The sequence below is a fragment of the Triticum aestivum genome, chromosome 4B (genome assembly GCF_018294505.1).
Source record: "Triticum aestivum cultivar Chinese Spring chromosome 4B, IWGSC CS RefSeq v2.1, whole genome shotgun sequence".
NCBI classification, from domain to species: Eukaryota; Viridiplantae; Streptophyta; class Magnoliopsida; order Poales; family Poaceae; genus Triticum; species Triticum aestivum.
Window position 1 is genome coordinate 671,278,459 of NC_057804.1, and position 19,341 is coordinate 671,297,799.

At 46.2% G+C, this 19,341-nt stretch overlaps 1 protein-coding gene and 1 pseudogene across 1 annotated transcript; one reads left to right on the forward strand and one right to left on the reverse strand.

Moving 5' to 3' along the window:
* Window positions 1-524: 524 nt before the first annotated feature.
* LOC123090453 (protein TRACHEARY ELEMENT DIFFERENTIATION-RELATED 7A) lies at window positions 525-4,630 on the reverse strand. Its single transcript, XM_044511747.1, has 6 exons — window positions 4,620-4,630; window positions 4,252-4,268; window positions 3,080-3,427; window positions 2,845-3,009; window positions 2,695-2,781; window positions 525-976 (listed from the first exon to the last, which is right to left on the reverse strand). Exons 1-6 carry the CDS (start codon window positions 4,628-4,630, stop codon window positions 840-842), a joined length of 765 nt encoding a protein of 254 aa, XP_044367682.1. The 3' UTR covers window positions 525-839.
* Window positions 4,631-13,309: 8,679 nt separating this feature from the next.
* On the forward strand, window positions 13,310-16,094 carry LOC123090454 (protein PLANT CADMIUM RESISTANCE 7-like; annotated as a pseudogene).
* The last annotated feature ends 3,247 nt before the right edge of the window (window positions 16,095-19,341 follow it).

The window sequence follows — 19,341 nt, forward strand, 5'->3', positions numbered from 1 at the left end:
CTCAAGTGATCATTGTTGCGGGGAGGTCGAAGCGACATGAACCGTAGTGGTTGTCACTGGACTTGCTTGGCCAGGTGAAGATCCACCTACCACACAGTTATTGGAGCCTTGTCCCGACTGAGAAAACTTGAAGCACGAGAGGATGAGATGGTAAGATTCATGATCTTCAAGTATGAAGGTAAGATGCACGATTGAAAAGTTCAAAGACTTACAAAGTTGAAATTAGGAAGAGTCGGAAGAGGAGGAAGAACGGGCAAAGTGGAACCCTGCATATTATTTCTGAGTTGAGCAAATGTCTCCTGCAGGATTGCCTGTTGTTTAACCATGAATTCTTGTTGTTGAAACAGGGTCTGCTGCATTTTCATGGCTTCTTCCTCTCGAAGCCTGGCATTGGCCTACAATATGCCATCACAACAAGTTCACCATCGTTGCAATACAAAGAAGTGACACATGTCCTGCAATAAAGTGAAAATTGGGATCAAACATAATCCACATGGAAACTTGCAAACTGGGACTAAACATAATTCACATGCAAAATAGGTGCTCTGCCAACTCCTTTTGTATTTACAATGGCAACACTTGTATTTCCATAACAATAACAAATATGTGCTCTGGCCACTCCTTTCTAGTATACCATTTATTAGCTACTTCTCTTTTCCCTTTTTTCTCAAAAGAAAATACAAAAGCCTAATCTCAAATGCATATAGCAAATTATAAAATCATGCATAGAGGAAATATTCATGTCATTGAACTTCTGTACAGGCTTTGAAGGTTGCCCATTTGTGCATCCCTTTAGTTCTATACTGCTCCAAGAATCTTACATATACAAAGCTACTTGCTCATTTCTTATCCTGAAATCCCAATGGTCCTTTGATAGTTTCTCTCAAAGGTTCATCATCAGAAATATTGCATAGAACCATGGTCCAGCCGCACCTATGCTGAGCGTCACACATCTCATGATTGCTCCTACAGGGATCTGTGCATGGCAAGTTCAGTAAAGCATGGCGGGAACGATCAAGAGATGGGTTACAAGGCCTACGCATGCTAATAAACCTACATGATGCTAGCAATATAGAGAATAAATTAGTGCACTTGCCTGGGATGTCTCCCATGCACCTGCTCTATTTATATTGTTTAATCCCTCGCTATGCGGGCCAGCTACCAATGATGATTTTGACATTGAAATGATCTTGTACAGCCATATATGGTATACAAATACTCCAGTTTAGAAACTGTTATCCTTGGAAATCGCAAAAGCAAGAATAGACTGTACTACACCGTATATTAAGTGGGTTCAGCTTCTTTCTTATAGAAGTGAGGCCAAAATTTGATATCTCAGCAAAAAGAAAATCTAGCCAGGACCCAGGAGTGCGGCTTGTCTTTGGGTGTGCTATGCATTTTACTTTGTCTAGAGACAAATATTACTGTATTGTTGGTGCCAGAACTGCATGTCTGCATGTCAAGATATGCCAACATTTAAAGAAAGTCTGAAGCAGTGCGCCATTTTTTTTGGAACCGGAATTATGACAGGGAAAGCATTTCAGTTCACAAAAGTAAAGAAAAACATCACCTTACAAAATCCAAGGTGGACACCAAAATATTTAAAACTATTCTGTAAATACAGAACCAATGTGACATTTCCTTAATCTTGAATGTGAAATAAATGCATGTAGCATGTTTCTTTTCCTTTTTCTTTTTTGAGAATTGCTTGTACTCCCTCCGTCTAGGTGAGTAAGTCATCTTAGGTTGTGCACCATGACCAAGGAGGAGCGAAAAACGAGAGACCTTAATGTTTATTTGCTAATTAATAACATTGCATGCAATGAACTAACCACTGTATGTCGTGTTTGATAGTCTCAAGTCATTAAAAGTATGTACACCCCTCATCTCTTATTGGTTGATATGTCAAGAAACAAGAAACGAGGTAGAAGTTAATGCACCGCGCCTAAGTATTTTGGGATTATTTGGTTTTCGTAAGATGACTTACTCACCTAGACGGAGGGAGTAGCATGTTTCAGCTAGAAGTTTCTGCTGCAGGCACTCATATCTCGCACAACGACTCAGCACAGAAATATGGTGAGGGGAGATGAACAGTGCCGACAGGCCTCAAAATATCATTATTAATTATAGGCTTGGGCTCCTGTGCTACAGTAACATGGGGAGGTGAGCCAGCATGTTCAAAATAATACGTAGCTTGTGCAGGCCTAGTCAGCCATGAAGGAGAACGGGATTAAAGTAAACAGTACGGGATCAAAGAAATTTGAATACGGACAGGGCCCGGATCCACATGTGAGCTCTGCTAGATCGGACGGTGCCGAGCATAGGTTCGAGTGAGCCATGGTTCAGAAACACTCCTCTCGGTTCATCATTGTAACTGGCTCTTTTATCCCCTGGTATGTCACTTACTCATTCTTTTTCACTAATAACCTGGCTTAGATGATAGATGTGTTAAAACTTGTGTATTATGCAGCATTATGAAATGAGTATTGAACTATTGGCATCTAAATGAACAGTTGCTTATCCATCACTTATGCAGGTAACTACAAAAAACAGAGAACAAGAACAGGCTCTGCATGCATGTTCTTCAGGAGCTACAAACAGCAAATTGAGAAGAGTGCCCAGTAGAGGAGATATATAGTGCTCGTATAGGCTAGCTCGAAATTGAGAAGTTAAAAAAAGGGGATGAGTGTGTACTGCATCCGTTGACGCGCGCGGTGATGTACGCTGCCGCCGGTGACCGGTGCCGCTGATGCCTAGCTAGCTGCGACCTGCGAATGAGGGCTGTGTTGGGTTCAGTCACAGAGAGAGAGAGAGACAGTCAGAGGGACGGCGAGTGTTGGGAACCTGTTGTTGTGCTGTGCTGTGCGGCAACACGGTGCGGCTGCTTCAGATCCGGGAGCCGTGGACCGTGCTGACGGGAGAGCGGGGGAGGAGGCGGCGGGAGCTGCGCTGCGCTGCCGGCCGCGGCGAGGCGGAGATGAGGAGCAGCCGGACCTGGAGCAGCCGGACCTGGTGAACCAAGACCTGTCAGAGAGAGAGAGAGAGAGAGAGAAAGAGAGAGAGAGAGAGAGAGAGAGACCTGTACGTGCCGGCGCTGGGAGGGAGGGCGGATCTGTGCGCCGGCGGAGGGAGGGCGGGCGGCGGAGATGGCCGGAGAGCTCAACCCTAGCGAACGGGGATGGGCTGCGGCGCCGATGGGAGGGCCAGCTCAGGGCTCCCCATGCTTGGGGAGGGGGCGGGGGGGATCTGTGCGCCGGCGCTGGGGCGGGGGTGTGGGGGGGGGGGGGGGGGGGGGGGCGAGGCGGACGGTGGGTCGAGGGTGGGCAGCAGCGCGGGGGAGAGACAGGGGCGGCGCGGGGAAAACAGGGGAGGGGGGAGAGACAGTGGGGAGGGTCAATATTTGGGCCAAAATGAGCTATGCGCGCGTCTATTTTGGCCAAGTTCCGAGCTCACTATAAGCCTAGTGCAGCATGATAAGCCTAGTGTCAAAGAAAAATACACGGTTTATAAAAATATTTTTTTTTAATTTAATAAAAAATTATTAGTTTTACTTTTAATAATTTATGTGTTTACATTTTATTGTATCTTTATGATACTTATTATATTTTTCTTTTTATAATACTTTTTATTGTATTTTTATTTAATTGTTCTGATAAATGATACCCTCTCCCCTTATTTCATTATTTCCATTCTTTAAAATATCGGTCAATATTCTAGTAAAAGATTGGGCATGTTTGGAGCAGGCCTCACTTGCGGCTGCTTGTAAACTACAACATCTCCGATGTAGTCTCTGGGTACCGAGAGGGAACGAGTCGGGTTTGTGAAGGAAGTGCGGGCCCGGTTACTCTGTTTTCCTTGAAACTTCTCTGCTGTCAAAGGAGGCCATCAAATGACACGTGTTAGGCCCCCGCATTTTTCGGACCCGCCTGGAATATTTGACACATTTATTGCACAGCTAGGGTTTCTGCCGGAAATTGCGGATCTACAAGGCGGCACATGAAATCATGCCTAGAAGCGACATGTAAACTCCTATGTAATGTCTTTGCGACATGCGTAGGCCTTTTGCAGACGAGGGAGGGGCAGGCCCAGCCACCGGGGAGGGCAAAATTACCTCGGGGCCATGCCTGATCCAACCGTTTAAATCCTTGGAAAATCATATGATGCCAGAAATCCTCGAGAGCTGGCACGGTGTCATAACATGGCCCCTGTAGGGTGTGGTAAAAGTTTGGGAGCGTTTCCAGTAGGGCTCACCTGCGACCGCTTGTAAACTACACCATCTCCAATGTAGTCTCTGGGTACAGAGAGGGAACGAGTCGGGTTTGTGAAGGAAGTGTGGGCCATATTGCTCTTTTGGCCTCGAAACTTCTCGTGCTATCAAAGGAGGCCATCGAATGACACGTGTCAGGCCCCCGCATTTTTCGGACCCGCCTGGAATATTTGAGACATTTATTGCACAGCTAGGGTTTCGGGGCCGGAAATTGCAGATCTGCAAGGTGGCACATGAAATCATGCCCAGAAGCAGCATGTAAAGTCCTATGTGATGTCTTTGCAACATGCGTAGGCCTCTTGCAGACGAGGGAGCGGCAGGCCCAGCCACCGGGGGGAGGGGGCAAAATTACCTCGGCGCCATGCCTGATCCAACCGTTTAAATCCTCAAAAACTCATACGATGTCGGAAATCCTCGGGAGCTTGCACGGTGTCATAACATGGCCCCTGTAGGGTGTGGTAGAAGTTTGGGCGTGTTTCGAGTAGGGATCACCTCCGGCTGCTCGTAAACTACACCATCTCCGTTGTAGTCTCTAGGTACCGAGAGGGAACGAGTCCGATTTGTGAAGGAAGTGTGGGCCATGTTGCTCCATTGGCATCGAAACTTATCGTTCTCTCAAAGGAGGCGATCGAATGACATGTGTCAGGCCCCCGCAATTTCCGGACCCGCCTAGAATATTTGAGACATTTATTCCACTGCTAGGGTTTCGGCGCCGGAAATTGCAGATGTGCAAGGTGGCACATGAAATCATGCCCATAAGCGGCATGTAAAGTCCTATGTGATGTCTTTGCGACATGCGTAGGCTTCTTGCAGACGAGGGAGGGGCAGGCCCAGCCACCGGGGGGCAAAATTACCTCGGCGCCATGCCTGATCCAACCGTTTAAATCCTTGAAAACTCGTACGATGCCGGAAATCCTCGGGAGCTGGCACGGTGTGATAACATGGCCTCTGTAGGGGGTGGTAAAAGTTTGGGCGTGTTTCGAGTAGGTATCACCTCCGGCTGCTCGTAAACTACACCATCTTCGTTGTAATCTCTAGGTACCGAGAGGGAACGAGTCCGATTTGTGAAGGAAGTGTGGGCCATGTTGCTCCATTGGCATCGAAACTTAACATGCTCCCAAAGGAGGCGATCGAATGACATGTGTCAGGCCCCCGCAATTTTTGGACCCGCCTAGAATATTTGAGACATTTATTCCACTGCTAGGGTTTCGGCGCTGGAAATTGCAGATCTGCAAGGTGGCACATGAAATCATGCCCAGAAGAAGCAGCATGTAAAGTCCTATGTGATGTCTTTGCGACATGCGTTGGACTTTTGCAGACGATGGAGGGGCAGGCCCAGCCACGGGGGGGGGGGGGGGGCAAAATTGCCTCGGCGCCATGCCTGATCCAACCGTTTAAATCCTCAAAAACTTGTATGATGCCGGAAATCCTCGGGAGTTGGCACAGTGTCATAACATGGCCCCTGTAGGGTGTGGTAAATGTTTGGGCGTGTTCCGAGTAGGGATCACCTGCGGCTGCTTGTAAACTACACCATCTCCGATGTAGTCTCTAGGTATCTAGGTACCGAGAGGGAATGAGTCGGATTAGTGAAGGAAGTGTGGGCCCTGTTACTCCGTTGGCCTCGAAACTTCTCGTGCTCTCAAAGGAGGCCATCGAATGACACGTGTCAGGCCCCCGCATTTTTCGGACCAGCCTAGAATATTTTAGACATTTATTGCACTGCTAGGGTTTCGGCGCCGGAAATTGCAGATCTGCACGGCGGCACATGAAATCATGCCCAGAAGCGGCATGTAAAGTCCTATGTGATGTCTTTGCGACATCCGTAGGCCTTTTGCAGACGAGGGAGGGGAAGGCCCGGCCACTAGGGGGGGGGAAATTACCTCGGCTCCATGCCTTACTTCACGTTACCGAGTGCCCGTGTCTTGGATCTAGACGAAGAGAAAAGCACTCGGCGTAGAGTGAAGTTTCAGTAGTTGCTTTTGCATGTCATCATAATATGGGTACGCTAGGGGGTCGAAAGTCATATAAATATTAAAGTGGCGTTAAATTTAGAGTTTCACAAATAAGACCCATGAAAACTACTAGTCCACAGCATAAGGGAGAATAATAATACTAATTAAGTAATAAATATAAATGCAACGAAAACCATCTTAAATCAATTTTGCATAAATGTTATGGGTTGAAAAAAATCCGCAAATATGTAAGCCTAGTGCTTTCATCGGGCTGACGGCTTATATGTCCTATAAGCCGAGTGTTTGACGGGGCACACGGCTTATATGTCCTGTAAGCCGAGTGCCTGCGTCGGACGCACGGCTTACAGGATGCTCCGTGACGGCGCCGTCAGCCACGTCCGTTGCGGACACGTGGCAGTCTGTCTTTGCCGAGTGTGTGCTATAAGCCGGGTGCTTTTTCGAGTAGATACCGTGAGCTTCGTATAAGCCGAGAGTTTTTTTTTTCGCACTCGGCTTATTGGTGACCATAAGCCGAGACCTTCCTGTTTGCCGGGTGTTGTTTTCCCAGGACTCGGCTTCGAGGTGCATAAGCCGGGTGCCCGAAAAATAGATCTCGGCTTATAGGCTAACACATGGGAAAACCGAATTTTCCTGTAGTGAGCCACGAGATTCCAAGTAATTTCTACATATAAGAAAACATCAAAGATAAATTGGGTGCGCATTTAGCCATGCAGCTGACTCAACAGATGATAATTCCGCTCACCAAATCTTGGCGTTGACACGATGTTCATGCTGTTGCACTTGGCACACCCAGATGTGGCCGACTGGCGACGTGAGCGACCACAGCCAGACACTCTTCTTCCTGGCCCTCCGTCGTGGCACTCCTCTCAACGACGACCACCGCATAGCTTGCTGAATTTTGCCTTCTGCAAATTTCAGTAGAACTGAATATAAGGGGGCACAATTTTTTATCGAAGATAAGATAAACTTGGTCACGCAGCGATGTGACCTCCTCTACTTTTGGTTGTCTTCATCATCGGTCCAAAACGATCTGGTCGGTGGGTGTTGCCTCGCGGTGTCTTTCCGGCGGTGGATTGGATGAAGGAGGAGATGGTGGCCTAGCAGCTGAAGTGGGTGAGGATACCACCATCGTCGGCGGCGGCCGTGGGTGTCGTTTTCCTTGTTGAAGGCGATGGTGGGGCATCCTTCGCTCTATTGTTTCCAGGGGAAACCTCAGTTCTGGAGGAGGCTACCATTGATGGCGGTGCCCGTGGACGTCGTAGCCCTCGTTGGAGGTGCTGAGGGGCCTTCTGGATAAAATGATGATGACATCTTCGTCGTCACCCCCGTGGGGCATCATCTTTGGAGACATTCATCGGCTGAACGGACATGTGGATGGCTTGGTGGTTGGGTGTCCGTAGATGGTGGAGCGGTGCTTCATCCTACACATCGATGGTGGTAGATCTCGGCGGCGTGACGCGATGGAGACTCGGCGTTCGATGGGTGGCGATGGACTCGTGCAGGAGGACGACGTTGTCTGGCATCATGGTGGTGTCGATGGCAAAGAGTCCTGGCAAGCTCGATCCGTTAGTATCTGATCTGAGGATGGATCAATTGATGAAGGAGGTGACGGCCCTTGCAGCGTGCGCATGTGGTGCCCACTGAAAGTGCGCCGGACTGGTGTGTAACCTAGTCTAGGTATTGTGGCTTGGATGGGGCATCCGGCATTAGATGTTAGGTGTTGGTGCGATGTCTATTTGGTATTAGACCCGAACATTTGGCACCCTTTCATCAGGGGGATAGGAGTAGCGGCAGGTGTTGCCAAGATGGTGGCTTCGGGCTTACTGTTGTATTACCTTGTAAGAGCTATGTGAATAATTAATAAAATGGTTGCATGCATCACCAAGATGCAGAGGCCGGGGGTACATCCTCCTTTAAAAACAATGTAGAACTAATTGTTCCACAAAATATTGTAAACCTTGTATTGATGCATACAAAAAAATTATGAAGTCTAATGAAACTGAAGACTACGTGCTAAAAAATTGAAACTGGCAATTAAAGTTCTAGGTCTGAGACTTAGAGAACTCACTTAAAAATCAGCCTATACTTGTCCTCCAAGATCTAATCCTAGTTTAAAAGGAAATGATAGATGTGTAGGTCTAGATAAGAAGGTAAAAATTACATCAAGAATACATGCTAGTTATTCTTACACTTTCCTCGTCTCCGTAATAAGAAGTAGATTGCCCGGTTAATAAGCAAAAAGCCCAAAAAAACCATCACAAAGACCCACAAATATTGCCTAGACTGCATAGAGCAACACTAGCCGACCGGGCAACCACACGAAGCCCATACACAATATCGAGAAAAATACCATTGTCGGGGTTGTCATAAAGTGTCATTGTCATCACTCCTCGACTCCAAGTTCGCCTTCGAGGGCCACCAACAAAGACCTTACCATGACAGAGCTGGAACCCATGTCAGCAAACACCAAATAGTAGGTAGCCCCAGCAGTATCCGACTCGACATGACAAACATTGCCGAATAAGAACGACGAGTCACCGATGACAAAACCCCTGCAACTGACGACCCATCTCGCTTAATTGTCATCACCAAGACCCCTCCTTGGCATCTATGACTCCACAACAACATGGTGAAGATTCCACCACCATCATCGCAAAAAGAGAAACGACCCAACTTACCTAGGGTCCAACTTCAAGATGAAGCCCCCAAGAGGGAATACAACCTCGAGTGTCAATAACATTGGATTCGGGAAGGATCTAGTCTAGTGTTTCCCCTGTTGCATATGTAATAGAAGATGATAAATATGCGATGCCTTCAGCAAGGTAACAAATCGTACACCCAAGTTGTACCATCAACGACTTTAACCGTAGTCGAAACTAACTTTTGTTGGCTTCCTTGCAAACCTCGAGCCTGTGACCGAACGGTCCACTTGAACCTCCACCTTGCCTTCCGCCCTGTCAGCAAATAACCTGACCAGGCCCGTTGGCTCGGAGGCCACACTGCTAGATATGCACACAAAAGGGCTAGACCAAAATTGGCCTCCCTCTGAGCACTGCCTCGAGAGAGTCGACGAGGGGAGGTGAGATTTGGGCCCGCTAGTGCGGTCCATAAGGGCCGCATTAGTGCGAGAGAGTGGACCAAGCATGGGGGAGTACTCGAGCTAATATGATGGAGCTCCAAATTATATGACAACAGATGTATGCAAGTTGACTAAATTTGCAATTTTGATAAGTCGATTTTGTGGGAGAAGGAATGCTTGGAGGAGGAAAAAAAATCTTTAGGCAGAACAAAGAAAGACGGTTGTTGGATCTTAATCTAATGGTCCAGAAAATGAAATTAACCAAAATAAATTTTCAGATGACTTACATATACCCGTTCCCAAATTTTATTGTTGGTAGCATGATGGAGCTCGTAGTTACCAGCCGCTACGTGCAGCAACTCCATCATGTAGTTACCAGCCGCTACGTCAAGAGTAAAATTATATTAGTTGTTGGTAGCATGCTTGACAAAACTACCAGACATGAAAATTTGTACTTCCTCCGTTCCTAAATATAAGTCTTTGGAGATATTTCAGTATGGACCACATACGAAGCAAAATGAGTGAATCTACACTCTAAAATACATCTATATACGTACGTATGTGATATATAGTGAAATCTCTACAAAGACTTATATTTAGGAACGGAGGGAGTACATGGTAAGCATGGCCTTTTTTGTTGATTTTGCATGCGTCCCCTGCGCGATCGTAGGTGCACATGCATGCTGAATGCTGATGCTGTGGCAGGCTGGATCTAATTATTATGCACGCGCCCTCAGACAGGTCTCTCTAGTGAGGTACTCCGCCGCCGGCCGGCGGGAAGCGCACATACAGCCTGTTGGAACTTGGAACAAGCCTTGGTGTACATCAGCTGTGACGTGATATTTCTCCAAGCATTCTCCACGACTTTCACTAATATGATTCATCGATGGAACTTTGAAGATCACTCAAAACATGTGTCAATGTTTGTCACAAAAAAATTAGAATTTCTGAATTAATTTTTAACTTTTTCTAACTTTTTCTTTTGTGGGTAATTTTACTGTTGGTCCGTACTCATTTAAGCTCGAGCTAAGAAACATCGCTTTCTGCCAAGTTCATCACACATGTCACGATGTCAGTCTTTTGTTTTAACACGGTACAGATGCAAGCGTTTATACGTACGTGCATACACTCACCCTTATGAACGCGCACACACACGCCCTATCCCTATGAGCACCTCCAAGAGATTGAGCCGCCATATCATCTTGAGGTTTACAAAGTCACCGCAGGCACCTCGTCGTTGAGGGGAACGTCTTCTCCTACTGAAAGCACATCGCTGAAAATCCTGAAATAAATTCAAGAATAATGTGAGCACTAGGATTTGAACCCTTGTGGGCTGGGGATACCCACTGTCCATCTAACCATCCAACCATAGGTCAGTACGTGCAGTGGCGGAGCCAGAATTTTTGTGAAGCCTGGGCGAGTTTAAGCCTAAGTGTCTAATAAAAAAACCAAAATCGAGTGTTAGGATACATAATATATAAAATAGCATCAAACTTTCAAATCACAAATCCATGTTAATAATGTAGTGAAAATATAACCAGATCAATCACACAAATGTAATTTGACAGTCAAATAATATATAATATACCAAAATTTAGTTTCATAAACCAAAATATAGTTGATACTTGAAACGTAAGTGATAGAACCGGGGCCACATAGAACCAAACTCATCATATTACTCACAAAAGTATAGCTGTCCAAATTATCATCCAAACATCCTAGCAGAGACAACATGATAAAAAAAAGGATTTTTAATATTCACATAAATCAAGTGTTGTGATTTGCAATATATTCAAGAAAAACACGAGGCAATACGAGATGGTGGTTGTGGCTCTACTTCTATTTGTGGTTGCACACCATTCACACTTTCTGCCAAAACCTCCTCATCTCACAAATTTAATGATTTAAAATTTGGATTTAATATTTATATGTAGAACAAATCCCTAAACAAGAACTAAACTCATAAACTGGCAATCATCCCTGATGACCAATTTTCCTTGCCGTGACCTCAAAATTTAAGCCCTAATAAGTCTATGAATCTCACCTAATCCTGAAGAAGGGGACAAGTAGGCGATGATGCAAAGCATTCCTCAGAGTCTCGGATGGATTAGCTCCAGCTCCGCCCGCTGCCGGCGGCGCGCCCAGGCTGCCGGTCTGTCTTCGTCTCCGATGGACCGACGATGCGGCCGTCTCGAGCGAACAGAAATTAACCGAACGGAGCGGGGAGGTGGAGGCGTGGAGCGATGGACCGATCGTTTCCTTCTCATCTCCAGTAAAAAAAAAATCAAACGAGTAGGCTTATCTCTCGTAGGTACGTAGCCCATTAGTCTGTACGTAGTTTTTTTTTTACTTAATAATTAATAGTGTTTGAGCAGAGAGGATCGAAACGGAAGCCCATTGGCCCAGCTACCTACTGCCCGGGTAAACCACCATACGAGGAGTAATTTGCCCCGTTATGACAGTACCATCGTAGTATGTCGCGTAACTTGTGAGCCCGGGCAAGTGCCCAGGCTAGCCGGGCGCTAGCTCCGCCCCCGACCAAAGATTTTACCCACCCAATAGTAAAATCCAGTAAATAAAGCAAAAACGGCTCCCATAAAAAGTATATAATGGAAATGTGCAACCACATAATAAGTATCATGTAGAGCAATGTCTAGCCCAGAGTTTGCTAGAACTATTCCAGTGAGCCCTCTTATGGTGAACAAAAAGATAAACCCTACAGCAAATAACATGGGTACGTGTGACGACGGCAATCAGGCTGTAGGACTACGCGGCAAGTTTAACATGGACACACACTACATGGTGCAGATATAAGGGACGCGCGCTAGCTGTTGAAAACAACCTGCTTGGAGTTGCGAGCCAACGTATGTACCCGAGTTTTGTACGTGGCTGTGTTGGAGGCAGTCTAGGTCACAACAGCGGTCAAGGTTGCCGCCGTGTGATGCAAATTAGGAAACCGCCGTCGTTGAGCCCCAACCCACGTACGTGCATGCATGTGCTGCTGACAACTACGGCGACGGACCCTTACAGGCTTTTACGGGGCTGGTTTCAGCTGGCAAATTATCATTGGATTAAGAGGAGGGAGGGGGCCCACCTGAACGGAGCGAATTAGAGAGAAGGGTCACCGTAAAGCTCATGTAACAACCCGTACGTTCAGCATTTTTGCGTCGGCAGCTATAAGTTTTTTTTTGCGAAAAAACTTGCAATCTATTCATCTTCAATCATGGCAGTACAATGAATAACAGAAATAAAAATTACATCCAGAATCATAGACCACCTAGCGACGATTACAAGCACCGAAGCGAGCCGAAGGCGCGCCGCCGTCATCGCCCCTCCATCGCCGGAGCCGGGCACAACTTGTTGTAGTAGACAGTCGGGAAGTCGTCGTGCTAAGGCCCCATAGGACCAGCACCCCAGAACAGCAACCGCCGCCGATGAAAAATAACGTAGATCGAAAGGATACAAACCGAAGGCACACGAACGTAGACAAACAACGACGAGATCCGAGCAAATCCACCAAAGATAGATTTGCCGGAGACACACCTCCACACGCCCACCAACGATGCTAGACGCACCGCCGGAACGGGGGCTAGGCGGGGAGACCTTTATTCCATGTTCAGGGAGCCACCGCCGTCTCGCCTTCCTGAGTAGGACACAAACCCTAACAAGATTGAAAAAAACGACTAAAAACGAAGCCCTCCCGCCGGCCCTTGCCAGGATCCACCACGCCTCCATGACTCTAGGGCCACCGGAGACGAGGCGGACCTGCGCCGGCGCCGGCGAGAGGCACGAACCCTAACTTTCTTTCTTGGAGGAGGAGGAGGAGGAGGCGGAGCCCTATGCAACCCGACGCCTGTGCTTTTTGGCCAAGAAGAACTACCTATCCCTCGTCTTGTGTCGGCAGCTGTAAGTTTAATGATGTACGTACGAAGTATTCCCTAGAGAAGAGGAGCACTAGCACTAGTGGTTCCGGCGGGCAAGCATGCATGCATGGAAGCTGCCGACCGGCCTAATGTGTGCCCTAACCTTGGTGTGCTGCATGCAGGCTGCCTGACGCTCTTCTGCCCGTGCGTCGTTTTGGGAGGATAGCCGAGATCGCCGACAACGCCGACAAGGGAGCCACATGTCAGTTCATCTATCTTTCTTCTTTCCTTCTAAACGACGACGACTGAATGAAGCTTGAAAAATGTTCTTATATTATGGGATAGAAGAAGTACCAGTGGGGCACATCAACTCACTGCTCATCAGCTTGCTGTAAGGGCGGGACGGCGTACACGCTGCTGGCCAGGGCGACGGGGCTGGGCGGCTGCCTCTACTCCTGCGGCTACCGCTCCAGGCTGCGGGAGCAGTACGGGATGGAGGAGAAGCCATGCAGCGATTGTTGCATGCACTCGTTCTGCTAGCCCTTGTAAAACATACGGTTTGGGAAACTAGCTCGACACCCTAAAACGGGGTGTGGCTATCTCATTATATAGACATATCAAAAGGTACAATACAAGGCCTATACAAGACTACGTATATACAGTCTAACACCTTCCCTCAATCTTAACTGTAACCTAAAGTACAAAGTAAGTTAAGATTGCGCCTACAGCCTATAAACTGTGGTTGTGGAAGAGGTTTCGTGAAGATGTCAGCAAGTTGATCTTTGGAGGAGATGAACTTGATACAAAGTAGTCTCTGTGCAACACGTTCCCGAACAAAGTGATAGTCAACCTCAATGTGTTTCGTCCTAGCATGAAACACCGGATTAGATGAAAAATATGTAGCGCCGATGTTATCACACCATAGAACTGGAGGATGACCTGGAGAGATTCTCAGCTCCCGCAATAAAGACTGTACCCATATGATCTCAGCAGTAGCATCAGCAACTGCTTTATATTCAGCTTCGGTACTGCTACGAGACACGGTGGCTTGCTTGCGTGCATTCCAGGCGATCAAGTTAGGACCAAAAAACACTGCATATCCTCCCGTGGATCGCCGATCATCAAGACTTCCAGCCCAATCCGCATCAGAAAAAGCCGAAAGTTCACAAGACGGTGCAGACTGAAGAAGCAGACCATACGAAGCAGTAGAAGAGACATACCGTAGAATGCGCTTAACTGCCGAGAGATGAGTGGTACGAGGTGCATGAAGGTACTGGCACACACGGTTGACTGCATAAGGGACATCAGGTCTGCTGATAGTGAGATATTGCAGACCACCCACAAGACTGCGATACTCAGTGGCGTCATCAGTGGAAAGAAGATCTCCATCAAGGGCAGACAACCGATCAGTCGCAGCCATCGGAGTGATAGCATGTTTGCATTTGAGCATCCCAGCACGGCGCAACAGATCCATGGAGTACTTTTTCTGATTCAAAGTCAGCCCAGTAGAGGACCGTGACACCTCCAAACCAAGAAAGTAATGCAGAGCACCCAAATCCTTGACAGCAAACTCCTCACTCAATGTGGACACAAGGCGATCAGCAGCAGCATTAGAGGAACTGACAAGGATGATATCATCAACATACACCAAGAGATACATCGTCACCTCAGGACGCTGAAGAAGGAACAGTGACGTGTCAGCAGTGGAGGGGATAAACCCAAGAGCCCGAAGAGCAGAACCAAGGCGTGCATGCCATGCACGAGGTGCCTGCTTAAGTCCATACAACGCCTTGACCAAACGACAGAGATGATGTGGACGTGTAGGATCGACAAAACCCGGTGGTTGACGCATATAAACCTCTTCCTCAAGAACTCCATGGAGGAAGGCATTCTGCACGTCAAGCTGACGAAGAGACCAACCACGAGTAACAGCAAGAGACAGCAGTATACGAATAGTAGTAGGCTTGATAACTGGACTGAACGTGTCTTCATAATCAAGACCATACCTCTGCTTGAAACCCTTGGCAACCAGTTGTGCCTTATAGCGCTCAATAGTACCATCTGCATGTCGTTTCACCTTAAACACCCATTTGAAGTCAATGATGTTGACGCCGGAGACTGGAGGAACAAGCTGCCAAGTGCCATTTTTCAGCAAAGCCTGAAATTCCTGCTCCATCGCAGCACGCCAGTGAGGAATACCCAGTGCAGTCTGAAAATGACGCGGCTCTGCCGTTGGATCCGCAACAGCATGAGCCACACATGCAGCAAGCCACGCCACAGTCCTGTCTGTGCGTTCCTTGGGGCAAAAAACACCAGACCGACTGCGCATGTGTGGTCGATGATGGACCACAGCGGACGGCGCCGGCGCCACGGGATTGGCCACAAGAGACGAACGCGTCGTGGCCGAGACGAGGCTGGAGGAGCCAGTCATCAGACTCAGTACCAGGCGACGTTGCCAAAACGGGGCCGCCGAGCCCAGCCGACGACGGAGCCAACCCACGAGGAGCCGAGGCGGGGCTGGCCGGTGCAGCTGCCGTGCTCGCTGGGCCAGCGGCGGCTGGGCCGCCTGCTACTGGGCCAGGCAAGGGTGATGCCCGTGGCATGGTGGGCGAGCCAGGCGAGCCGGGTGACGGGGCGGGCAACCCGGGCGACAGGGCGGGCGACCCGAGCCCTGCGCGCTCTGCGCGCTCTGCCAGGAGTATCGCGAGCTCCAGAGCCGTGGCTTCGACACGGCACTCGGTACGTCCGTTGAACCTTCTTCATCATTGAGACTGAGGGGCGCGCGGCGGTGTGTTGATCGATCAGCTTTGTCGTCTGTTGGTGGAGTGCAGGGTGGCAGCTGGGGCAACATGGAGAGGAGGATGATTGGGAAGAGCAGTGCCACCGCCGCGCGCCCCGGGATGACGCGCTAGTGCGTCCGCATGCATGCAGCCACCGTCCATGTGTCCATGGTCTATGCATGTCAGCTTCCAAGTCAAGATAATGAATGTCAGCAGGCTAGCTACCAGCGTCTGCTTCTGTCGTGTTGTGAGTCAATTTGTGTTCGTGATCGATCGATGTGTGTCCAGTCCTCCGTCCTCACCATGTGTCCTGGATGTTTTTCTAGACATCTATCTATTTATCTATTTTATATATAGAAAGTAAATGACGGGCTAACCAGAAAAAAGATAAATATGTCAGAAATTACCATAATAATTAGATATATCCGACCATTGATTTAATAGATATCATTTCTATAGCCATTAGATTATATTAACTGGGAAATAATTACCCACCATTGCCATTATATCAAAAAAGAGAAATAAGCTAGAAACTCTCACAAAAATTAGACATATCTAACCTTTAATTTTGTACATCAAAATATCAAAACCGTTAGATGAATTCTAAGGCCGAAGAAATTACCCACCAATGCGATCCTCTCTAAATTACCAACCATTGCCATTGCCACAGCCATTATGGAAATTACTCTCCCTTCCAAGCTCGTCATGGCCTCCTCCCATAAACAAAATCACTATATGCTGATTTTTAGTGGAAAATTTGATCTAATACAAAGATATACACATAAGTTTTTCTTTGAGCTGGCGGTTGGCCCCATGAAGCTCCGCCACTCGTTCCTAGAGCAGCTTATCTTCTTTTGTCTCATTATTTTGGCACAAAACAAAGTTTGGTTTATCACGTAGTCACGTATCTAGGCGAGATCACCATTGTCTGAAAACAAATTGTTTTGTGTTGTTCTTCCGTGTGTAAATCTTCATTGTATACTTCATAGGTCGTCCAGGTATATATGCTTCCCGTGTGTGTGCTACCATGTGTATATATGTTAGTTCAACATTGTCTAATCCTAATTAGACAGGTGTTTGTTTCCTTTCCCGTTTTTACCTTGTAGTAGTACCAGTCCATGAAAGACAAAACCAAATACCAAATTCAGTTAAAAATATCTGCGGGAAAAAGCACATGTCCTCCTCTATCTCTCTTTATTTTTCACTAGCACATACGCCCCATGCGTTGCAACGGGAGATAAAATAGTATGCACTTAAAGTCAGTGAGAATTATATGTGCAAGCAAAACCTTGTGTGCACACGAAAAAGGAATATTTAGCTTCTCGGTTTCGCCGCGTGTGAAGGATTTAGTGAACTATTTTTCCAATAACTGATCAAGGGCATTTAAGAGTTTTGTTACGTCATCGTACGCCAGATAAGGCCCATGAGTTATTCAATCTACTATTCCTTTCAATCCTTCCAGTCGAGGGGATTTTAGGTCCGAAGTTTCTGAATATTTTAGGAAACATGAACAAATTTTTAAATCTTGAACAGTTTTAAAAAATTATGTACACTTTCGAAAAAATGCGAACAAAATATGAAAGGACCATCTTTTCAAATTCACAAACAATTGCCGAAAAGATCAATTTTTTTATAAAACATGAACATTATTTGAATTTTTGAACATTTTTTTAAACAGGAGCATATGTTGAAAATTCGCAAGAGTTTTAGAAAATGTGTGTCTTTTATGCACGAACATTATTTTAAATTTTGAAAAATTTACTAAAACATAAATATTTTCCAAATTTGGAGAATTTTTTGAAATGCCATTTTCTTTTTAGAAATCTTGAACAATTTTGAAAAAATAATAAAAATATTAAAAGTGGCCAGCTTTTTGCAAGTTCCGAATATTTTCATAATAGAAACAAAATTCTGAAATTCTCAACATATTCCAAAATTTGTTTTTTTAATTCTGAACGTCTTTTGAGAATTTCTAATTTACGAATAAATTCTGAAAGAAAAATAAACTTGGAAGGGAAAAATGAGATATGGAAAGGAGAATAAAAATAGAAGTAAAACATAGAAACAAATAGGCCAGTCCATTATTGGTTGCCATGTGTGAAACTCCGACTTTTTGTCGCACAGTGCGGAAAATAGAATTTTCCCAGCCGCATGGGCTGAAAAATAAGTGGGCTGGCTTCGCTGGGCCATAGCGTTCGGCCCACGTACAAAAATTATTTTTCTAGCGGACAAACGCATAAAAATTTAGTATCATCTCGGATAATTTTTTTTATTTTCGACAGTTAATAGATGAAAAAATTGGCGAAACTCACTTTACTTTATTAGTGGGGGTATAGATATAGATATAGATTCATCAATCAGGGTCATCACATCCAACCGTCAATGTCTTAACAAGTCCTTTCTTTTTTTTTTGTCCTTAAATTATACTCCCTCCGTCTGAAAATACTTGGCATCAAAATGGATAAAAAGATATGTATGTAAAATTAATATATGTCTAGATACATTTCCTTTTATTTATTTTGATGATAAGTATTTCCGGTCGGAGGGAGTACTATGCAGCAACGCATATATATAAAAAAATTAGCCCTCTCTTCCCTCTCATTCCTTATTTCTATCACGTCGTGTCCTCCAATTATGCGGGGTGCATTCTTTGTCTCATAAATCCGTTAGCCTCTCTTCATTCTTTATTTCTCATGTAAATACCTCTTTTCTTCTTTATTTCTTGCATAATTAGCCCCTCTTTCCTTCTTTATTTATCTTGTAATGCCTCCCTTTCCTTCCTCATTTATCTTTCCATGATCTCTGAGAAGACTTCCTGATACCCAGAAAATTATAGACGTATATAAATGAAATAGATTAGATGTAAATCAACGAGGTGGGACTATTTAATATCATCCTCGACCTTCCCTTGTACACGCAGGACGACTTCTCTCGGTTGGCCATTGATACGTCTCCAACGTATCTATAATTTATGGAGTATTCATGTCATGCTTACAACAATTCTATATGGTTTTGGTATGATTTGAATGGAATTAACCCGGACTGGGCGCCTTTTTCAGCAAAACTACCGTGGTGTTGTTTTTTATGCAGAAATAAAAGTTCTCAGAATTTAACAAAACTTTTTGCGCTTTTTTGGAACAAAAGAAAAACATTTGAGCAAAGAACCATTGGAGGGGGGGCCTGTTGCCCACTAGGCACCAGGGCATGCCACCCCCCCCTCTAGCATGCCCTGGTGATTAGTGGGCCCTCAAGGCCCATCTCAACGTGAGGCCGACGCCAAAAATTCCTATATATACAAAAACCTTCAGAAATAACCGTAAAGCGGAAGTTCCACCGCTGCAAGCCTCTGTATCCACGAAAACTCAATCGGGAGCACGTT

What these genes read in the sequence shown, in the direction of transcription:
- LOC123090453 (XM_044511747.1), bottom strand. An exon ending in ACAGCACAGCACAACAACAG is followed by an intron (nt 2,782 to 2,844) that starts GTTCCCAACACT and finishes AACCCAACACAG; the next exon opens with CCCTCATTCGCAGGTCGCAG. An exon ending in CGCGCGCGTCAACGGATGCA is followed by an intron (nt 977 to 2,694) that starts GTACACACTCAT and finishes TGCCATGCACAG; the next exon opens with ATCCCTGTAGGAGCAATCAT.